This window comes from Microtus ochrogaster, chromosome 6, assembly GCF_000317375.1.
Source record: "Microtus ochrogaster isolate Prairie Vole_2 chromosome 6, MicOch1.0, whole genome shotgun sequence".
Classification (NCBI taxonomy): Eukaryota; Metazoa; Chordata; class Mammalia; order Rodentia; family Cricetidae; genus Microtus; species Microtus ochrogaster.
Window position 1 is genome coordinate 55,740,315 of NC_022013.1, and position 16,881 is coordinate 55,757,195.

The window sequence follows — 16,881 nt, forward strand, 5'->3', positions numbered from 1 at the left end:
AGGTGGCAGAGAAAGTTGTGATACTGGTGACAGATAGGAAGAGAGAAAGAGAGGAAGAGAGAGAGAGGGAGGGAGGGAAAGAGAGAGAGAGAGAGAGAGAGAGAGAGAGAGAGAGAGAGAGGTAGAAATATATAGAGCTGGGGACTGGGGACGTTGGGGACATCTTTTTTTAATCTCCCAAGAGGGTCTTCCTGCCCCAACTCCTGAGTCTTCCACTCCTCAGGTGGCAGAGAAAGTTGTGATACTGGTGACAGATGCCAATGACGAGGCACCCAGGTTCATCCAAGAGCCCTACACTGTCCTGGTTCCAGAGGTGAGCAAGGGACCCCTAGGCAGGGACAAAGTTCCCACTTGGGCCCATGGCCTCATCCCAAAGCTACCCTCTGACCGATTCCTGCATGGAGTAACCTGTCCATTACTCTCTACACCCACTTGCCGCTTTTACTATAGCTGAAAATGCCTGTGTATTAATGTTAAATGCATTTTAAAGCCATTCTTATGCCCCTACTTTGAGACTTAACTAAATTTTGCTGTATTTCCTTTTAATATTCTTACGTGTGGTTATAGGGTTTTTATTCTTTTTGTTTGATGTAATTGAGATTCTAAAAATATGCTCTCTTTATTTCGTTTCTTCATTTCATTACAACATAAGAATTTTGTTCCTTCCTTGTCAAGCTTAGGTCATTAGTATCATCGTAAAAGCTTCTATCAAGTGAACAGCCAGCATACACTGATGGAAGCCAAGAATCCCCATATATTTGGATATTTAAGCATTCCATTTCTACTGCCCAAAAAATATCCACCTTTAAGAAAACTTTTAAAAATATTCACTTGCTTATTGTATGTGACTGTGTGTGTGCCACGTGCATACACAGGCCAGAAGAAGGGGTCACGTATCCTGAAACTGGGGTTACAGATGGTTGTGAGATGCCGTGGAAACAGCACTCAGATCCACTTCAAGAACAGCAAGTGCTCCAAACCACTGAGCTGTTTTTTCACCCATACAGACATGTTTTCCCCCTTTGATTTTCTTTTTGTTGTTTGTTGTTTTGTTTTACAAGACAGGTTTCTCTGTGCAGCACTGGCTGTCCTGGAACTAGCTCTTGTAGACCAGGCTGATCTCAGACTCACAGAGATCTGCCTGCCTCTGACTCCCGAGTGCTAGGAATAAAGGCGTGTGCCTCCACTGCTGAGCTTCCCCCTTTAATTCTGATTCTATTCAAGCTGAGGGTGCTGACAATCCATATTCGTATTATTTGGGAGACAGGAGTGTAACTCAAACCAAAAGTTCTGGGTTTTTTTTTTTGCTTTTTTTGTTTGTTTGTTTGTTTGTTTGTTTTTTTGATAGCTTTGCTCTATAGAAAGGATGGCTTTGAATTCTGGTCCTCCTGTCTCCACTTGAGATTCTTTTGTCTTCAGACTCAGGGGTATAGTTCAGTGGTAGAAGACTTCCCAGCAATGCTTAGGGCCCTGAATTTGCCTCCTAATACAAAAAGAATCCTTAAGATAGAGTTAAAAAAATTAAGTTACTATACTCACATAAACTCTTTAAAATTTTGTTATTTATTTTTATGAACATAAGTGCTTTTCCTGAATGTATATCTGTGTACCACATGTGTGCAGTGCCCGAAGAGAGCAGAGTTACAGATGGTTGTGATCCCCCATGTGAGTGCTGAGAATTGAACCAGGTGGTCCTGAATATGTCCGTGTTTATGAGCTGTGTCTTTGTTTGTAAATTAGGTATAAAGCAGGTATCACTCCTTTCTTACATTACTAAAGTACTTTCCTAAAGGATCACCTTGTTTGCCCTCTGCTCTGTGATGCAAGAGAGCAACTGTCTCCATCCTAATGTTTGCTAAGGGGCCACTCGGTTTAGTGAATAAAGGTGTTTGCCAATAAGCTTCACCATCTGCGCTTGATCCCCAAAGCCCACAAGGTGAAGAAAAGAATCAATTGCAAGTTGTCCTCTGACCCACATACAGATGTGGCATGTGTGCAAATGCATGCACACACACATACACACACACACACACACACACACACACACACACACACACACCTCGATAAACATGTCTTCTAAGTCCTTGGTGGAAGATGTTCCATTCTTGCAGTAAACTGTGTATATGTGTTCCCTGGTGATCCTGAATATGTCCATGTTTATGAGCTGTGTCTTTGTTTGTCAATTAGTATTTTATATCTAAATCTTTTTAGCTTTTAGGGGCTCCCTCTCCCCTTTCAGACGACCTCTCTCTTCTTGCTCTTCCCCTTCCCACCCTTGTCCTTGTGTCCACTCCCTCAGCTCCTCTCTGTCACTTGTTGGGTGCATTGTCACCACTCCTCACCCCTGTCCAGTCACCCTGCCGACCTCTCTGTTCCATGACCCCTGTGCCTCTGCCTCCCCCACCATCCTGTCATCAATACTGACCCTTCTCTGGGTGTGGTTCCTCAGAACACACCGGCTGGGAGCAGCATCTTTAAGGTCCACGCAGAGGACAAGGACACCGGCTCTGGAGGGAGTGTCACCTACTTCCTACAGGTAAGACAGAACATACACGGTGCAACCAGGGCCCTGAGATGGAGAGGACACCTGGGTGTCCTCCACTTCCATCACCAGCTAGCACTCCCTCCCCACCCCCTCACCCCCGTGCCTGCCAGTGTCTCTGTTCTCAAGGGTACCCCACAGGGATGAAGACCAGAAGGAGACAGGGGGCCTTTTCCCCAAATTGGCCCAGCTTGACTTCCTCAGAGTTGGGCCAGATCCTCTCTCTCTTTAGGATTATGGGACCCTCAGTTCTCTACTTCCCCCACCCTTCTCCCTAAAGAATTTCTAGACACTTAGAACCCTAACAGAATGCAAGAAATTCATTTAGGACTCAAATGGTCAAAAGGAAGAAGAAATCAGCTACTCTGCCAAAGAGAGTCAAGGTACCCCAGCCCTTGCGCTCATCCCTCTATGCTCCATTGGTAAAGATGGGAGCTTCTGCCCTGGACCACAGCCTTCTCCTGGTATCCCAGGAGACACTATCCACCTCACATTGCTGCTGTTTTTGTAGCACATTCTATTCTTTCCAAATCTGGCCACCTCATCTCAGATTCTCAAGGCAATATGTCATCATGGCTTAAACTACTAGTTCTAGAGAAATCCTCGGAACACCTAAGAACTAGAGGTGAACACTTCCCCCACAAACAAACACACACTGGCATGTTCCTCCAACATGTCCCTTAACTCTTCTGCTGAGAATGAGAAACATTACTTATTCAACAATCATGAGGATTATACATGTGTAAAGCTTAGATTGCAGTATCTGAAACCTATTTCCCAACCTTCCCCAACTGGAGGAGACTCTGAGGACATTAGCAGAGGCTAGTGTTTTTAGAGACTGTTTCTGGTCACTCACCATCTCCTGTCAGACACTACTTATGACCACCACAGCCATTTACACCTGGTGTGGTTTAAGGGTCCCCAGATCTCTCTTTCGCTATTAGACTTAAGTCCTAGCTTCAACCAAGTCAGAATACTCTGTGAATGTTTCTTCCTGCTACAAGCCATCAGCTTTTGCTGGGAGGGAGAGCTGGGTTTGACTAAGGGTATAGAATACCGGAACAAAAGTTTCCTTGATGGAAAACCCCGAGTTCAGACAGCAGGGGACTGGAACCTTCAATCTAAGCCTGGAAGCCAGGGTTTCTGGGATAAAAGTCAGGGATTCCTTCAATGGGCAACCTGAGAACTTCTGGCATGGCCTGGTTGTGCCCTGAGTTCAGCTGCTCCCCAACTTTACAGAACCTCCACTCCTCTAAGTTCACCGTGGACCGCCACAGTGGTGTGCTGCGTCTCCAGGCTGGAGTCACACTGGACTACGAGAAGTCGCGGGCTCATTTCATCACCGTGGTCGCCAAGGTAACAAAGGAGGATTTAGGGGAAACATCCAGTGGTAACTTCAGCCTCTGCTAGGTTGGAGCACAGTGAGGTTTTATTAAAGAGTGGGTATTTTCCAGAACAAGAGACACAGGCAAAGGGGATGGGGACCAGCTGCTTGGAAACTCTTCTGCCAGAACACATTTTCCAGGGAGGCTGGTGTCTCTAGGCTGGAGGGACCACATCTCTTTCTAGGGGGTGTCATATGACTCCCTAGACACTTAGAAGTTAGTCCCTTCATAGAGGAGGAAGCCATGACACAGAGATTTGTGTTCCTCTCGCAACCTCCATTGTCTCTGTCTCTCTAGCCAGAATGCTACTCTCCTCCTTGCTGGGTGACCAGCTATCTCCTCTCTGAACTCAGTGTCCTCAAGTGCCCATTTCTGAAGCTTTATGAAATTCCTCCTGTCAATTTATGAAGCACAGGGTGGGAAGCTGGGAACCGGCAGGCACTCAGCCAAACCTCTTGCCTCAGGGAGAAGGAAAATAAGCTGCCACATTAGGCCTATTGGTTTCTTTCACAGGATGGCAGGATCGCAGGATACTCCCCTTTCAGATTACTGCTTGTCTGTAGGCCGCCCTACAGCCTGTGCTGAAAGGCTGGGTACCACCTACCCTACCTGCTCAGTTGTATTCCTGGGACTCCATAGCCACCAGCATAGGCTGGACATATAGAAGGCTCTTGGGAGTTGCTAGAGGCTTGGTTTCCAGCTAGGGGTAGAATTTAGGTCTGACTCCTCCCCCTCTGGCACTAATCACACCTAATGTATCTGGAGAGTTAATTAATTCTATACCCAAAGAAAGCTGTCAGACACCTGACTTAAAGGTTCCGTGTGTCATTTCTTTGGCATGCCCAATACCATGGAAAAATGAGAATGGATTCCAGAGACCCAAGAACAAATAGACACTGGAAGGGGCCAGCTGGCTTTACAGCCAGGAGGTGGCAGGAATTTACTCAAGTGGAACCTGTCACCTTGAGGCCAGCTTGTCTTCACCCTCCTTCTCTGACCCCATTCCTCCCCAGGATGGTGGCGGCAGGCTTCGAGGGGCTGATGTGGTCTTCTCAGCCACCGCCACAGTCACCATCAACGTGGAAGATGTTCAGGACACGGCACCCATTTTCGTGGGTACACCTTACTATGGTTATGTTTACGAGGACACCCTTCCGGTGAGTGACTGCATTGCCTACCTGGCATCCATTGTGTGACTCCCTGGGACAACCCTGAGGGTGGCTGGATTCACCACACACTAGTCAGTCTCCCCGGTGGAAGGCTGGTTAGGAATCAATTAGGAGGTCAAGAGTTTCTGGAAAGTCGCAGTTTGATCCTGGGGCTAGGGAGTGGCAAAATTCACTCAGGTGGTCCCTTCAGCCTTGGGAGGCCAGGTGCAGAGAGCCCTACGCAGGTCCCAGTGGGGTCACCTTCTTGTGCCACCCAAAGCCCAACTATTTTTCTCCTGTCCATGATGGGGCGGCAGTGTTGGGTTAGGGGAGACACTTTCATCACCCCAGACTCAGACAACGGCTCCTGTTCTCCAAGGGCTCGGAAGTGCTGACCGTGGTTGCCATAGATGGAGACCGAGGCAAGCCCAACCGTATACTCTACAGGCTCTTGAACGGTAAGTGAGGGTAACTCTCCGACACCATTTCCGGTTCTGTGCAACTGGATCCTGGTTTCCTCACCTATGGGACCAGGATGACAAGAAGGTGGGGATAGTTTCCTCAAATGACAGCTTTGCTCTATCCTTGCTTGTCGTGACACCCAGTGAGAGAGAACACTGCAGAATCCTGAGAGAGACGTGTATACTCTTTTTGCCCTGGACGTAGCCACCAACGGCATGATTAGCAACATTTCTTACACATTCAGAATTTCTGTGTTTCCTTCTCAATCTTTCTCTTTTCTGATTGACTGGGGCAGATAATTGAGCGAATTAGATACAATGGTGTTGTGGCTTTTCTGAAGTACTAGGCCTGTGTGTAGAAAACAGAGGTTCAGAAGGGTGGTTAAGTATCAACTACTGATTATTGATTTTAATCTAAGTTAGATTACTCTACCACATTCTCCTATCACAACTGAACAGGAGCCAAGCAGGCCAGCATGCCTGGAGCCTGAGCCTAGCTGCACTTACCGCTGCCATGTGCCAGCCTTCCCCTGAGACATGCGGGTATACGGCCACCTTCCAGTTCAAATAAAATCGTGCCATGACCACCAAGAAATCACCTGTGTATGGGCTCCCTTTCCGGGTGTCTTCCCTTCCCCACCACCTCTGAAACCAGCCCCCAGTTACAGTACACTCATCCCACGCCCCTCCTCATCTCTCCTTTTTACCCTCCATCTCACAGGCCTTCTTCAAGTTCCTGTCTGTGTTCCTCTTCCTTCCTTTCATGCCCCCTTTCACCTTCCTTTCTTATCTCTTCTTGTTCCTTTTTTTTCTTACACACACACACACACACACACACCCACACACACACACACACACACACTTTCATGCATAAGAAAAGGCACGTGGGATGGATGTTGAGAGCTGGCCACAAGTTCAAGTCCAGATCTCTACTGGCTAAGGGACCTTAGGCCAGTTACTTAGCCCCTCTGAGACTCAGTTTCCTCATTGGCAAGAGGTGACAGTATTACATTCTATGAGGAGCTCTCCATGTGGCCCATTTACACAATGGAGTACTACACAGAAGAAAAAATAACGACATCCTGAATTTTGCAGGAACATGGATGGAGCTAGGAAACATTATTTTGAGTGAGGTACGCCAGACACAGAAAGACAATTATCACATGTACTCAATCATAGGTGGTTTTTGAACATAAAGCAAAGAAAACCAGCCTACAAACCACAATCCCAGAGAACTTAGACAACAATGAGGACCCTAAGAGAGACATACATAGAGCTAATCTACATGGGAAGTAGAAAAAGACAAGAACTCCTGAGTAAATTGGGAGCATGGGGACCTTGGGGGCAGGCTGAAGGGGGGAGGGAAAAGGCAGGAAGGAGAGCAGAGAAAAATATAGAGCTCAATAAAAATCAATAATAATAAAAAAAAAGAATATGTGGCATGATTCCCATGCTATGCTACCTCCTGTGGCTTTGTGCTAAGCTGCAGGACATTTTTCTCTGACAGAGAGTGATGGAGTCTTTGCAGTTAACGAGACATCTGGAGCCATCTCCGTCCTTCAGAGCCCTGCGCAGCTCCGGAGAGAGGTGTATGAGCTTCACGTCCAGGTGACACCCCACTTCCTTGGCTTATCCCACCCACTATCCAGTCCTGGAGAGCTACGGAAGTGAGGAGACCCAAGGGCTCCGTCAGGGGAGAAAGGCTCTGTCCGGGGAGAGACTGAAAGGTTACTCCAAGCAGAACCTGCATCAGGCGGCAGCAAACGCTTGCAAAGAGAAGCGTGAGATCACAAGCCGAGTTCCAGAGAATGCAGAGGGAGTATCACCAGCTTGACCCTGGACTCGATACAAATAGAGAAAGCCAGAAGTGTTCTAAGTAGCAGCGAGCTAGCACCGTGCACACATACATTCCTTTTGCTCTTGACTGTGGGTGTGGCATGACCAGCTAGCTGCCTCAAGCCCCCGCTTCTCTAACTTCCCAGCAGTGATTAACTGTACCTGGAACGGGGAGCCGGAATAAACAAACCCCTTTCTCTCCTAAGGTGCGTTAAGTCAGGGTGTTCTGTGATAGCAACTGAAAGAAAACTAAGACAGGCATGGAGGGAATGAGCTATTCCCCCCCCCCCCCCCCCGAGAGGATGGCTACTACAGGAGGGGAGCTGTGGGCAACGCCCACAACTGCAGAGCTTCTGAGGCTGAGGGTGAGGAGGCTGTGGGGAGCAGGTGGAGGAAACAGAGAGGGCTGCAGTCAGCGAGAACTTGCCAAGGACTGACTCACAGAACCAAGGGAGCTGAGCCGCTGACGCTGAGATGGTAGCGCCAGCTGCAGTGTGGAAGTTTCTGTGAAAACTCCAAATGAGGATGGGTGAGAATTGAGTGGGATAGGAAAGAGAGACAGCAGGCAGAGGCTTCTGGGAAAAAGAAGGCCTACAGAGAGGTGTGGAATGGGGTCTGGGAGGGTCATTTTAGAGCAGCAGTTCTCAACTTGTAGGTCATGACCCCAAAGGCCATCAGAAAACACGGATGTTTATGTTACAGTTCGTAACAGGAGTAAAATTGCAGTTCTAGAGTAGAAATGAAAATAATTTTGTGCTTGGGGTGAAGTGGGGGGAGAGTCACCACAACATGAGGAGCTGTAAGAAAGGGTTGTAGCATTGGGAAGGTGGAGAATCACTGATCTAGAGCACCTTTTTAAAAGTAGAACATTCTTAGCCTGGTGATAGTGACGCACGCCTTTAATCCCAGCACTCAGGAGGCAGAGGCAGACAGATCTCTGTGAGTTTGAGGCCAGTCTGGTCTACAAGGGCTAGTTCCAGGCTCCAAAACCACAGAAAAATCCTGTCTCAAAAAACCAAGGGGGGAAAAAAAAGAAGAAACACTGGAAGGAGGCCCTGGAAAAGGGATATTTGTTACAAGTTTTGTGGGGTACCTATGAACACTCAGTCTTGGTTCTACAGCCTGTATTATTAATTAGCTAATGCTTCAAGAGAAATCACCCCAAAGTTAGTGGCCTCAAACAATATACAGGAGTAAGGAGTCCAGGTTCAGCTTGGCTGAATCTTGAACTCCAAGGTCATTCACGTAGCTGCCACCAGAGATAGTCAAGGCTGGGATCTCCCTCGGAAGCTTGACTGGGGAAGGACTGGCTTTAAAACTCACTTGGTTTTTGGTATGACTCGGTTGCTTGCTGGTTGTTACCAATGGGTTACCTACAGTTAACTCCTTATCCCATAGCCTCTCCAGCATTGCTGCCTGCTTCATGAAAGCCTTGGGAAAGAGAAGCTCTGCAGGAAGAGTGGATTATAATCTCTAATAACCTAACCATGCCGCCAGTCAAAAGCAAGTTGTCAGGTCAGGTCACACTCTAAGAGAGGAATTACAAGGGTATGAACATCAGGAGGAAAAATTACTAGGGCCAGCAGCAGTGTGCCTGCCACACAGCCATAGCCATCTGCTACCATCCTAGGTAACAGAAGTCAACTCTCCAGGAAGTCCAGGTGCTCAGGCCATGGTCCCAGTCACCATCAGGATTGTGGACCTCAACAACCACCCCCCAACTTTCTATGGAGAAAGTGGACCCCAGAACAAGTTTGAACTGTCCATGTATGAGCACCCACCTCAGGGGGAGATCCTCCGTGGACTCAAGATCACTGTCAACGACTCTGACCAGGTGCGTGGCCATAGCCTTAAAATTGACTGGGTCTGTGCCAGTGCTCAGTTTCAGAGAGAGGGTCCAGAGAAGTCACAAAATGAATAACACAAGATGGTGCAGCTAAGAGGTAGCAGAGGGATGGTAGCCAATCCCATGCTATTTGCTTAGACATTAATAATCAGCTACAAAGTAGAAGGCAGGTGAAGAAAAGGTTCTCTGTATCTGACCTTCCAATTGCACATCACTAAATGTCCTTGCTCCTCCAGTGCTCAGCGTTGTAGCAGGCAGATGGTTATGAGATACCTTGTGGTTGCTGAGAATTGAACTCAGGATCTCTGGAAGAGCAGCCAGTGCTCTTAATGGCTAATTTGTCTCTCTAGTACCAACTAAATTTGATTCTTAATCAACTCCCCTTTGTAGAGAAAGAGTACTCACTGCTTAGGGCTAAAGGGATGTAAGGGCTCCCCACCTAGCACACATATATAATGTATTCCTGTTCTTATTTATCTTCTGTTTCCTCTCTCCAAATTCTGTTGCCAAGGGAGCTAATGCCAAATTCAACCTACGGCTGGTGGGACCTGGAGGCATCTTCCGAGTGGTGCCACAGACAGTACTGAATGAAGCCCAAGTCACCATCATAGTAGAGAACTCAGCCGCCATTGACTTTGAAAAGTCTAAGTTGTTAACCTTTAAGGTAGGTGACGGTATTGCACTGCTCTAGGACTGGAGAGATGGCTCAGCGGTTAAGAGCACTGCCTGCTCTTCTAAAGGTTCTGAGTTCAATTCCCAGCAACCACACGGTGGCTCACAACCATCTGTAATATGATCTGGTTGCTCTCTTGAGGAAGAGACCTGGTCAGTCATCCTCATCAACTTAGACCATGAAACCTGATATGGACAAGTTTAATAAGAACCCTCATAGATGGGCTGCCAATGCATGCTTCAGCATTGTCAGGGCATAAATTATGGGGGCAAAGATGGGAAGATAGGGCTGGAAGTAGGCTAGCTTCCACTTCCAGATTCAGTGTGGGAGGACCATTGTCAATCCCAGTCCTGGATGGTTCTATTTTTTTTTCCCCCAGAGTTTCTGCCCATCCTGTGGGCATGTGAACAATAGGAGGTAGGTTGGGGGTGGGGATGGTACCTCCCCCCACAGCTTCTACAAAGTTCTCATAGCTCATCCTTACTGAGCTGCCAGCTTCTAAACCACCACGTAAGGGCTGGGGAGTCAAGGGCACGCTACCAGTATAGTTGGCTGTGTTAATAGGTGGAGAAAGAGAAAACTGTGTGATTCTCATGTGCCTCTGACATTTGTCATCTTCCAGTAACAACCCTAACAGAAGTGGGGAAATACATTGTTCTGATGTCATTTATAATTATGTAACACTATGAATACATATAAACAATGCCTGCCATATATTAACATGTGAATAATATATGAATGAAAAGGTACTTCATTAAGAGTACAACAATAACAGCAATTCCAGACCTGGGCACAATGGGAGTGATAGGATCACTAACATTGCAGACTCACAGGCGAGGGATGACGAGGAACTGTGAAGATGGCAGCAGGGATAGCCCACTAGGAGTCAGAGTAAGAACTCCTTACTCTGGGCGTGGTACACGCCCATGTTCTTAGCACTCGGGAGGCTGAGGAAGAAAGACTGGCAGTTACCGCTGGAGTTTGTAGTAAGACCCTGACTCCAAAAAAAAAACAAAAACAAAAAAAACGCAGCACAACAGCAAAGATGGAGAGATGAGCACATGACCAGTTCTGGGGGGATGGGTGGTACTGAGCCCTCAGTGGAATAACTGCCCTCCCTGACAAGTGTGTTTCTCGATCTTTCTCCAGCTCCTGGCCATTGAAGTGAATACCCCAGAGAAGTTCAGTTCCACCGCAGACATTGTGATCCAGCTTCTGGACACCAATGATAATGTCCCCAAGTTCACATCTCACTACTACATTGCCAGGATACCAGAGAATGCTCCAGGGGGCTCCAACGTGGTGGCTGTCACAGTAGGTTGGGGACTGGTTCATAAGACCAACAGTCATTATCTGTGATCTGTTTATTTGTTTCATTTTTCAAGTCAGGGTTTCTTTGTGGAGCCTTGACTGTCCTGAAATTAGACCTGTGGTCTAGGGTGGTCTCAAACTCAGAGAGATCCACCTGCCTCTACTCCTGAGTGCTGGGATTAAAGATGTGCACCACCACCACCTGTCCAACTGTTAGCTGTGACCTTGAACAAGGTCCTTGCCCTCCGTACGTCTCTGATTCTTCACCTAATGATAATCTGTGTCTTCCCTCACTGTTATGTAGCCAGGGCCAGATGAGGGAAGGGTCTTGTGATATGGCAGAAGGCACAGACTCTTACAGTCTGTTGATAAAGGAGTATCTCCTTACCTTTGCCATGTGTTGTAGAAGCAAGCACCAGGCCACTTCCTGCTAATGATAATGGCGATACATGTGCAAGCTCCAAGCACAGGGCCTGAAGCTCGTTCCCATCTTCCCCTTGTTTATGAAAGAAAAAAGCATCTTCTAGACATAAACCTTTTTGGTTTGTTGACATTTGACACCTCCCTGAAAACTAGGCAACCTCCAGGCTTCTTCCTCCCCAGTTGGACACACCCCAGGCTCTGCCAGCTTTCCATTGCAAGCTGCCTTCAGCTACAGGAACTACTTACTGTAGTAGTCTCACCATAGTGTTGGTGCCATTCGGAGCTTTCTTTTTTTTAGGCTGTGGATCCAGATACAGGACCATGGGGCAAAGTTCAGTACTCCATCTACGGGACCGGGTCAGACCTGTAAGTAGATCCAGAACACCAGACAAAGCAGTTTGCAAGGCTTTGGGTAAAGCGATCCTCTGCTTAAGCAGGAGGGACCAGTAAAAGGAAAAGAGCCAGGTTAGGGATGTGAGCATCCCAGGGTACAGGGTAGAGAGGGGTGAGGAATGGAAGGATGCTGTGGAGAGCCTGAGCTCTGAGGTAGAGATAAGGGACCACTAGTGAAGCGCCTGAAAAAGAAGAAGGCTTCAGTCATAGCCTGGAGCATAGGTAGTGACTTCAGAAGGCAAAGGAGCAGTGACAGGACAGAGTGAGGGTGGGGTGACAGACTGTGGTAAGGAGAATAGGTAGCAGTGTGGACTGCCTGTCAACAACTGGATCCGAGTCCTAGAGTCAGATCGTAAGGGGCAGGAGCTGGTGGGATGCTTGGGGAAGCTGCCCAATATCTCACTGAAGACATTTAGATGCATCTTATTGCTGCAGTGTGTGTGTGTGTGTGTGTGTGTGTGTGTGTGTGTGTGTGTGTGTGTGTAGATATGAGCAGGCATGTACACGTGTACACGAGCATCTGTGCTTCTGTTTTCTGTGCCTGGCAGATTCTTGATTCATCCATCAACGGGGCTTATCTACACTCAGCCCTGGGCCAGCCTGGATGCCGAGGGCACGTCGCGGTACAACTTTTACGTGAAGGCCGAAGACATGGATGGGAGGTACAGCCTGGCAGAGGTGTTTGTCACTCTGTTGGATGTCAATGACCACTACCCTCAGTTTGTGCAGAGCATCCAGGAGAAGACGATGGTGCTGGGAACCTCAGTGAAAATTGAGGTGGGTTTCAGAGGCAGCTGAGCACCCTGACTAGGCCATAAGTGTTGAAGTTAGATTAAATGTGTCCTGCTAAGGGCACTGGGCTGCATGGCACTATACATAGCTTCCTGTCCACCCCGACTAGAAAATGTGCCTAGGAAGGAAAATATCACCAATGAAACACCTGAGGCTCAGAGGGCTTGAGTTCTGTGCTTGCCTGAATTTATGTCACTGACCTGTGTACCTTCAAAGCAAGCTTTTCCCACAGTACACTGTCTTTGTAATGCGGAAAAGACATGCATTCTGAATCCCCACAGACACGCTCTGAATACCAGACACCCCCCTTCCATCGTGGACCAGTCACTTGGCATCCAAGCTTTCATCTTTGCATGTAGAGTAAGGCATCACCAACAAGCACCCCATAGACGTATTCTGGGAATGGAGTTACATAACACCTACATAGACCTAACAGAGACCAAGGCTCAGGGTAGCACATAAATTGTCCTTCCCCAACTCTGTTCTGATCCAAATAGGATTAGAATTCTTTTCCATCAACTCAGAAAGCTCCTCCCCCCCCCATCCTTATATACTGTTTTAGCCAACGAATATCTTCCCCAAGTGATCCTCCCGCCCTCTCTGCCCAGGCTACGGACAAGGATGCGGAGGAGCCAAACAACTTGGTCGACTACTCCATCACCCGTGCAGAGCCAGCCAATGTGTTTGACATTGATGCTCACACGGGAGAGATCTGGCTCAAGAATTCCATCCGCTCCTTGGAGGCTCTCCACAACATCACGCCCAGCGGGGACTACTCGTGGTCCCTACAGGTGCAGGCCAAGGACCGAGGCTCCCCGTCTTTCAGCACAACAGCCTTACTCAAGATCGACATTACAGACACCGAGGTGAGCACAATGCCATGGTCGGGAAAAGGGGGCCGAGAGCAACTTGTGCCGAAGATGCAAAGGACTTTCTTTGAAATCACACCCAGAGGCTTGGGAGTCAAATTGAAATTCTAGCTTCAGTATTAATTAGTGATGTAACTCTAGGCTATCTAAACCTCCATTACGTTTTCTGTGTTAGAAGGCAGAAGCGCAAGCATTATGTGGAGTTCAGTGTCTGGCAGGAATCCATCAAATACAAGGTTCCTGGTTCATTTTGGTTTATGGTTCTCCCTGTGACCAAAGATAAGCACTATTTTGTTAGGGAAGCAGGAGGTTGGAGTCTGTAGGAGGCTACTACGGTCTCTCTCTCACTTGATTTTGCCCGAGGGATGCCTTGGGGCGGGATGTTTAAACCTGTCAGGCTCAGAGAAGCTCACACAGCTGCTGTCCTCCAGGGAAGAGGAGTAAGTAGTTAACATAGGGCACGACTTTCTCTTTCAGACGCTCTCCCGAGGCTCCATGGCTGCCTTCCTCATACAGACCAAGGACAACCCCATGAAGGCTGTAGGTGTGTTGGCTGGCGTCATGACTATTGTTGTGGCCATAACTGTCCTCATCTCCACCGCCACCTTCTGGCGTAACAAGAAGTCCAACAAGGTCCTGCCTGTGAGACGTGTGCTCCGTAGAAGGCCCAGCCCTGCACCCCACAAAGTTCGCATAGAATGGCTCAAATTCAGGAGGGCCAAGGCTGCTACCAAATTCATACTCAAAGAGGAGGCTCCCAGTGAGAACTGCGATACCAGCAGGGCAGACACCATAGTGCCCCCCAGAGCTCCAGCTCTCCCACCACCCCCCAAAATGGTATCCAGTACAGTGGCCCAACGAACAGTGCCTACTGTCTCTGGATCCCTTGCCCTACAGCCGCCCCAACAGTTACCCAACCACAAGCACTTAGGAGGCCCCGTTCAGTCCTCTCTGGTCTCTGAGCTCAAGCAAAAGTTTGAGAAGAAGAGTCTTGACAACAAGGCTTACTTCTAGACTGCCCCCTGATTCTTCTCTCCCCGTCCTCCTGTACTGACTCTCAAGGTCACCTCTATTTTGTACAATGTTGCTTCCCTGTATATGGGGCTCTGCTAAGGGCTTTGGGCAAAAGATTCCTTAGCCGGGTTGCAGTTGGCAAATACAGGCCCACTACCCAAGTCCTTGGCACAGCTACAATGCTCCCTATTCTTCAGAGAATAGAAATCCACAAGGAATCAAGTCTGTGTGGTTCTACTCACCAAGCCTAGACCCCACAGCCATTGAAGACCTTCAGGGACCTTGCCATCCTTCGTTGAGAAGTAGGGCCCAGACCACGGGTGGCAAGACTGGCAAGAATCTAGATCTTGAAGCTTCAGTTGATAGCAGGTTAATGGAGGTTTGTTCTCAGCTAAACTGAAAATCAGTGAGCTTTGTGGGCTATAGGAAAGGGCCCTGAAGCTCTGAAAACCCATGTTAACTGTAAGATTCTATGCCCAAAGCCAGGGGACAATAGAACTGGCATCTGGAAAAGACTGTGCTCCAGACATGTAGGTGTAAGGTGATCTCTCCCAAGAGTGGATGCAGATGTCTCTCAGCCTAGCTTGAAGAGACAGGGCACAGTGGTAGGTGGATATCAGGCCTGAGCCCAGTTTTGATTCAGCTCTTCTCAAATGACATGACCTTAGAGATATTGTTTAAACTCTAGTTGTCTTCTTGCTTGTCTGAAAAATGAAACAAGCAAAACCTAAGAAAACAGTGACCTGAAGGCTTTAACCAAGTACAGAGCAGCAGGATTGCAAAGTATTTGTCCTAGGCCAGCTCTCTGGCCACACTTCATCCAGAAAGTATTAGCACCTTCAGTGACTCCACCTAGTGTTCCCAAGAGGGACTATGCTGTAATTGGGGAGAGCCACTGCCCTAGACAGTTGTGGCCTGATAATGACTTTCCCTGGACTCACACAACTTCCTCCCACCCATGTAAATACCCCTCACCCCATGTCCCTCACAAAGAACCAGTCAGGCGATAATACTCAGCCCAACTCTGAGAAACAAGTCTCCCAGAGTGATTGGCTCTATGCACATGATGTATCAGTAGCAGGAATCTAGTCCACGAGCTCCACGTCCACGCCGTTTTTCTCTAGCTGGGACACACCTTGTTAGCATGTGATAATCTTGCAAGAGAGAAACCTTGCACTCTGCCATGGTTAACACATAGAAGTTCTTTGAGGAAACTCTTTAAGGAAATCTAGATATGTACGTTCTTCAATGCCCTCCAGGATTCCGTGCTTTCTGATCTGATCAGATTGTATGAACATGTGCTTCGCTTGATGCCCCAGTCTGTGTTTTGAGGTGTTACACAGATGTGCTAGCATGCAGAGTCCTCATCTGGAGGTCTGCAGTCACTAGTTCACACAGTATTGAGGGATGAACACTGGCTGTCCGTCTGGACACCAAGAGTTCCACCCAGAAGGCCCTATCTAGCCCGAGTCCCGTCTGGAAAGCACTGTCTAACCCATGGTTCAGGAAAGTGCTGGCCTGGACCATGTTTACATCACAGGGAGTTCAATATCCTATGATATGCATGCAGTCAAACTCTTTTGTAAACGCTAAATAAAACCTATCATTCAAAGGATAAGCTGACCTCCTGGCCCTCTTTTCTTGATGTTTACTGACCTGTGGGGACCAATATCCCTGACTCATAGCTCGTTCAGTGATGATGCCATTCATGACCTCCTTTCTCACACTGAGAGACATGGCGGCATTTTGTCTAAATTGTCTGCCTACATCTTAATTACAAGACCTTGTCTTGCCCTGGATGTAAATTCTGCATTGCTCAATCTGGAAGGGTCCAATCAGCATTGCTTCGAGGAAGAAATAGGTCGGAAGCACAGACTAGTGATCCCGAAAGCAGTCCAGTGGGAGCAGGATTGGCAAGGCCCTGGTGTGGGTATGACGCCAGGAAAGCAGTTCATCTCTGGGGATGAGGTAGTGAAGGGGCCTGGACTGGAAGTTCTGTTCAGCACTGCGGTCCTTAGGAGGAGGGTGGGTTTGTGGACAGACTCGGGAACTTGAGCCAAGGAAAGACAGTCTTGGAAATGATCAGAGAAGAGGGAAAGGGACTAGGAGTCAACAGGAGACTACTGGAAGAGAAGAAGATAGAGCCAATGTGGTTGGCACTGAAGGGGACACTGTCAGTGGGGCGAGT

At 48.1% G+C, this 16,881-nt stretch overlaps 1 protein-coding gene across 1 annotated transcript in view; it reads left to right on the top strand.

The window, feature by feature from the left end:
* Positions 1 to 16,308, top strand: part of Cdhr1 (cadherin related family member 1) — a 21,759-nt gene extending 5,451 nt beyond the window's left edge. Inside the window, exons 6-17 of the mRNA XM_005348594.3 lie at positions 2,450 to 2,536; positions 3,782 to 3,898; positions 4,941 to 5,084; positions 5,455 to 5,533; positions 7,044 to 7,144; positions 9,003 to 9,206; positions 9,730 to 9,882; positions 11,041 to 11,205; positions 11,924 to 11,991; positions 12,567 to 12,795; positions 13,419 to 13,676; positions 14,157 to 16,308. Of these exons, the coding sequence (XP_005348651.1) occupies positions 2,450 to 2,536; positions 3,782 to 3,898; positions 4,941 to 5,084; positions 5,455 to 5,533; positions 7,044 to 7,144; positions 9,003 to 9,206; positions 9,730 to 9,882; positions 11,041 to 11,205; positions 11,924 to 11,991; positions 12,567 to 12,795; positions 13,419 to 13,676; positions 14,157 to 14,693 (2,142 nt within the window). The 3' untranslated portion in view covers positions 14,694 to 16,308. The remainder of the gene's footprint in view (positions 1 to 2,449; positions 2,537 to 3,781; positions 3,899 to 4,940; positions 5,085 to 5,454; positions 5,534 to 7,043; positions 7,145 to 9,002; positions 9,207 to 9,729; positions 9,883 to 11,040; positions 11,206 to 11,923; positions 11,992 to 12,566; positions 12,796 to 13,418; positions 13,677 to 14,156) is intronic.
* The last annotated feature ends 573 nt before the right edge of the window (positions 16,309 to 16,881 follow it).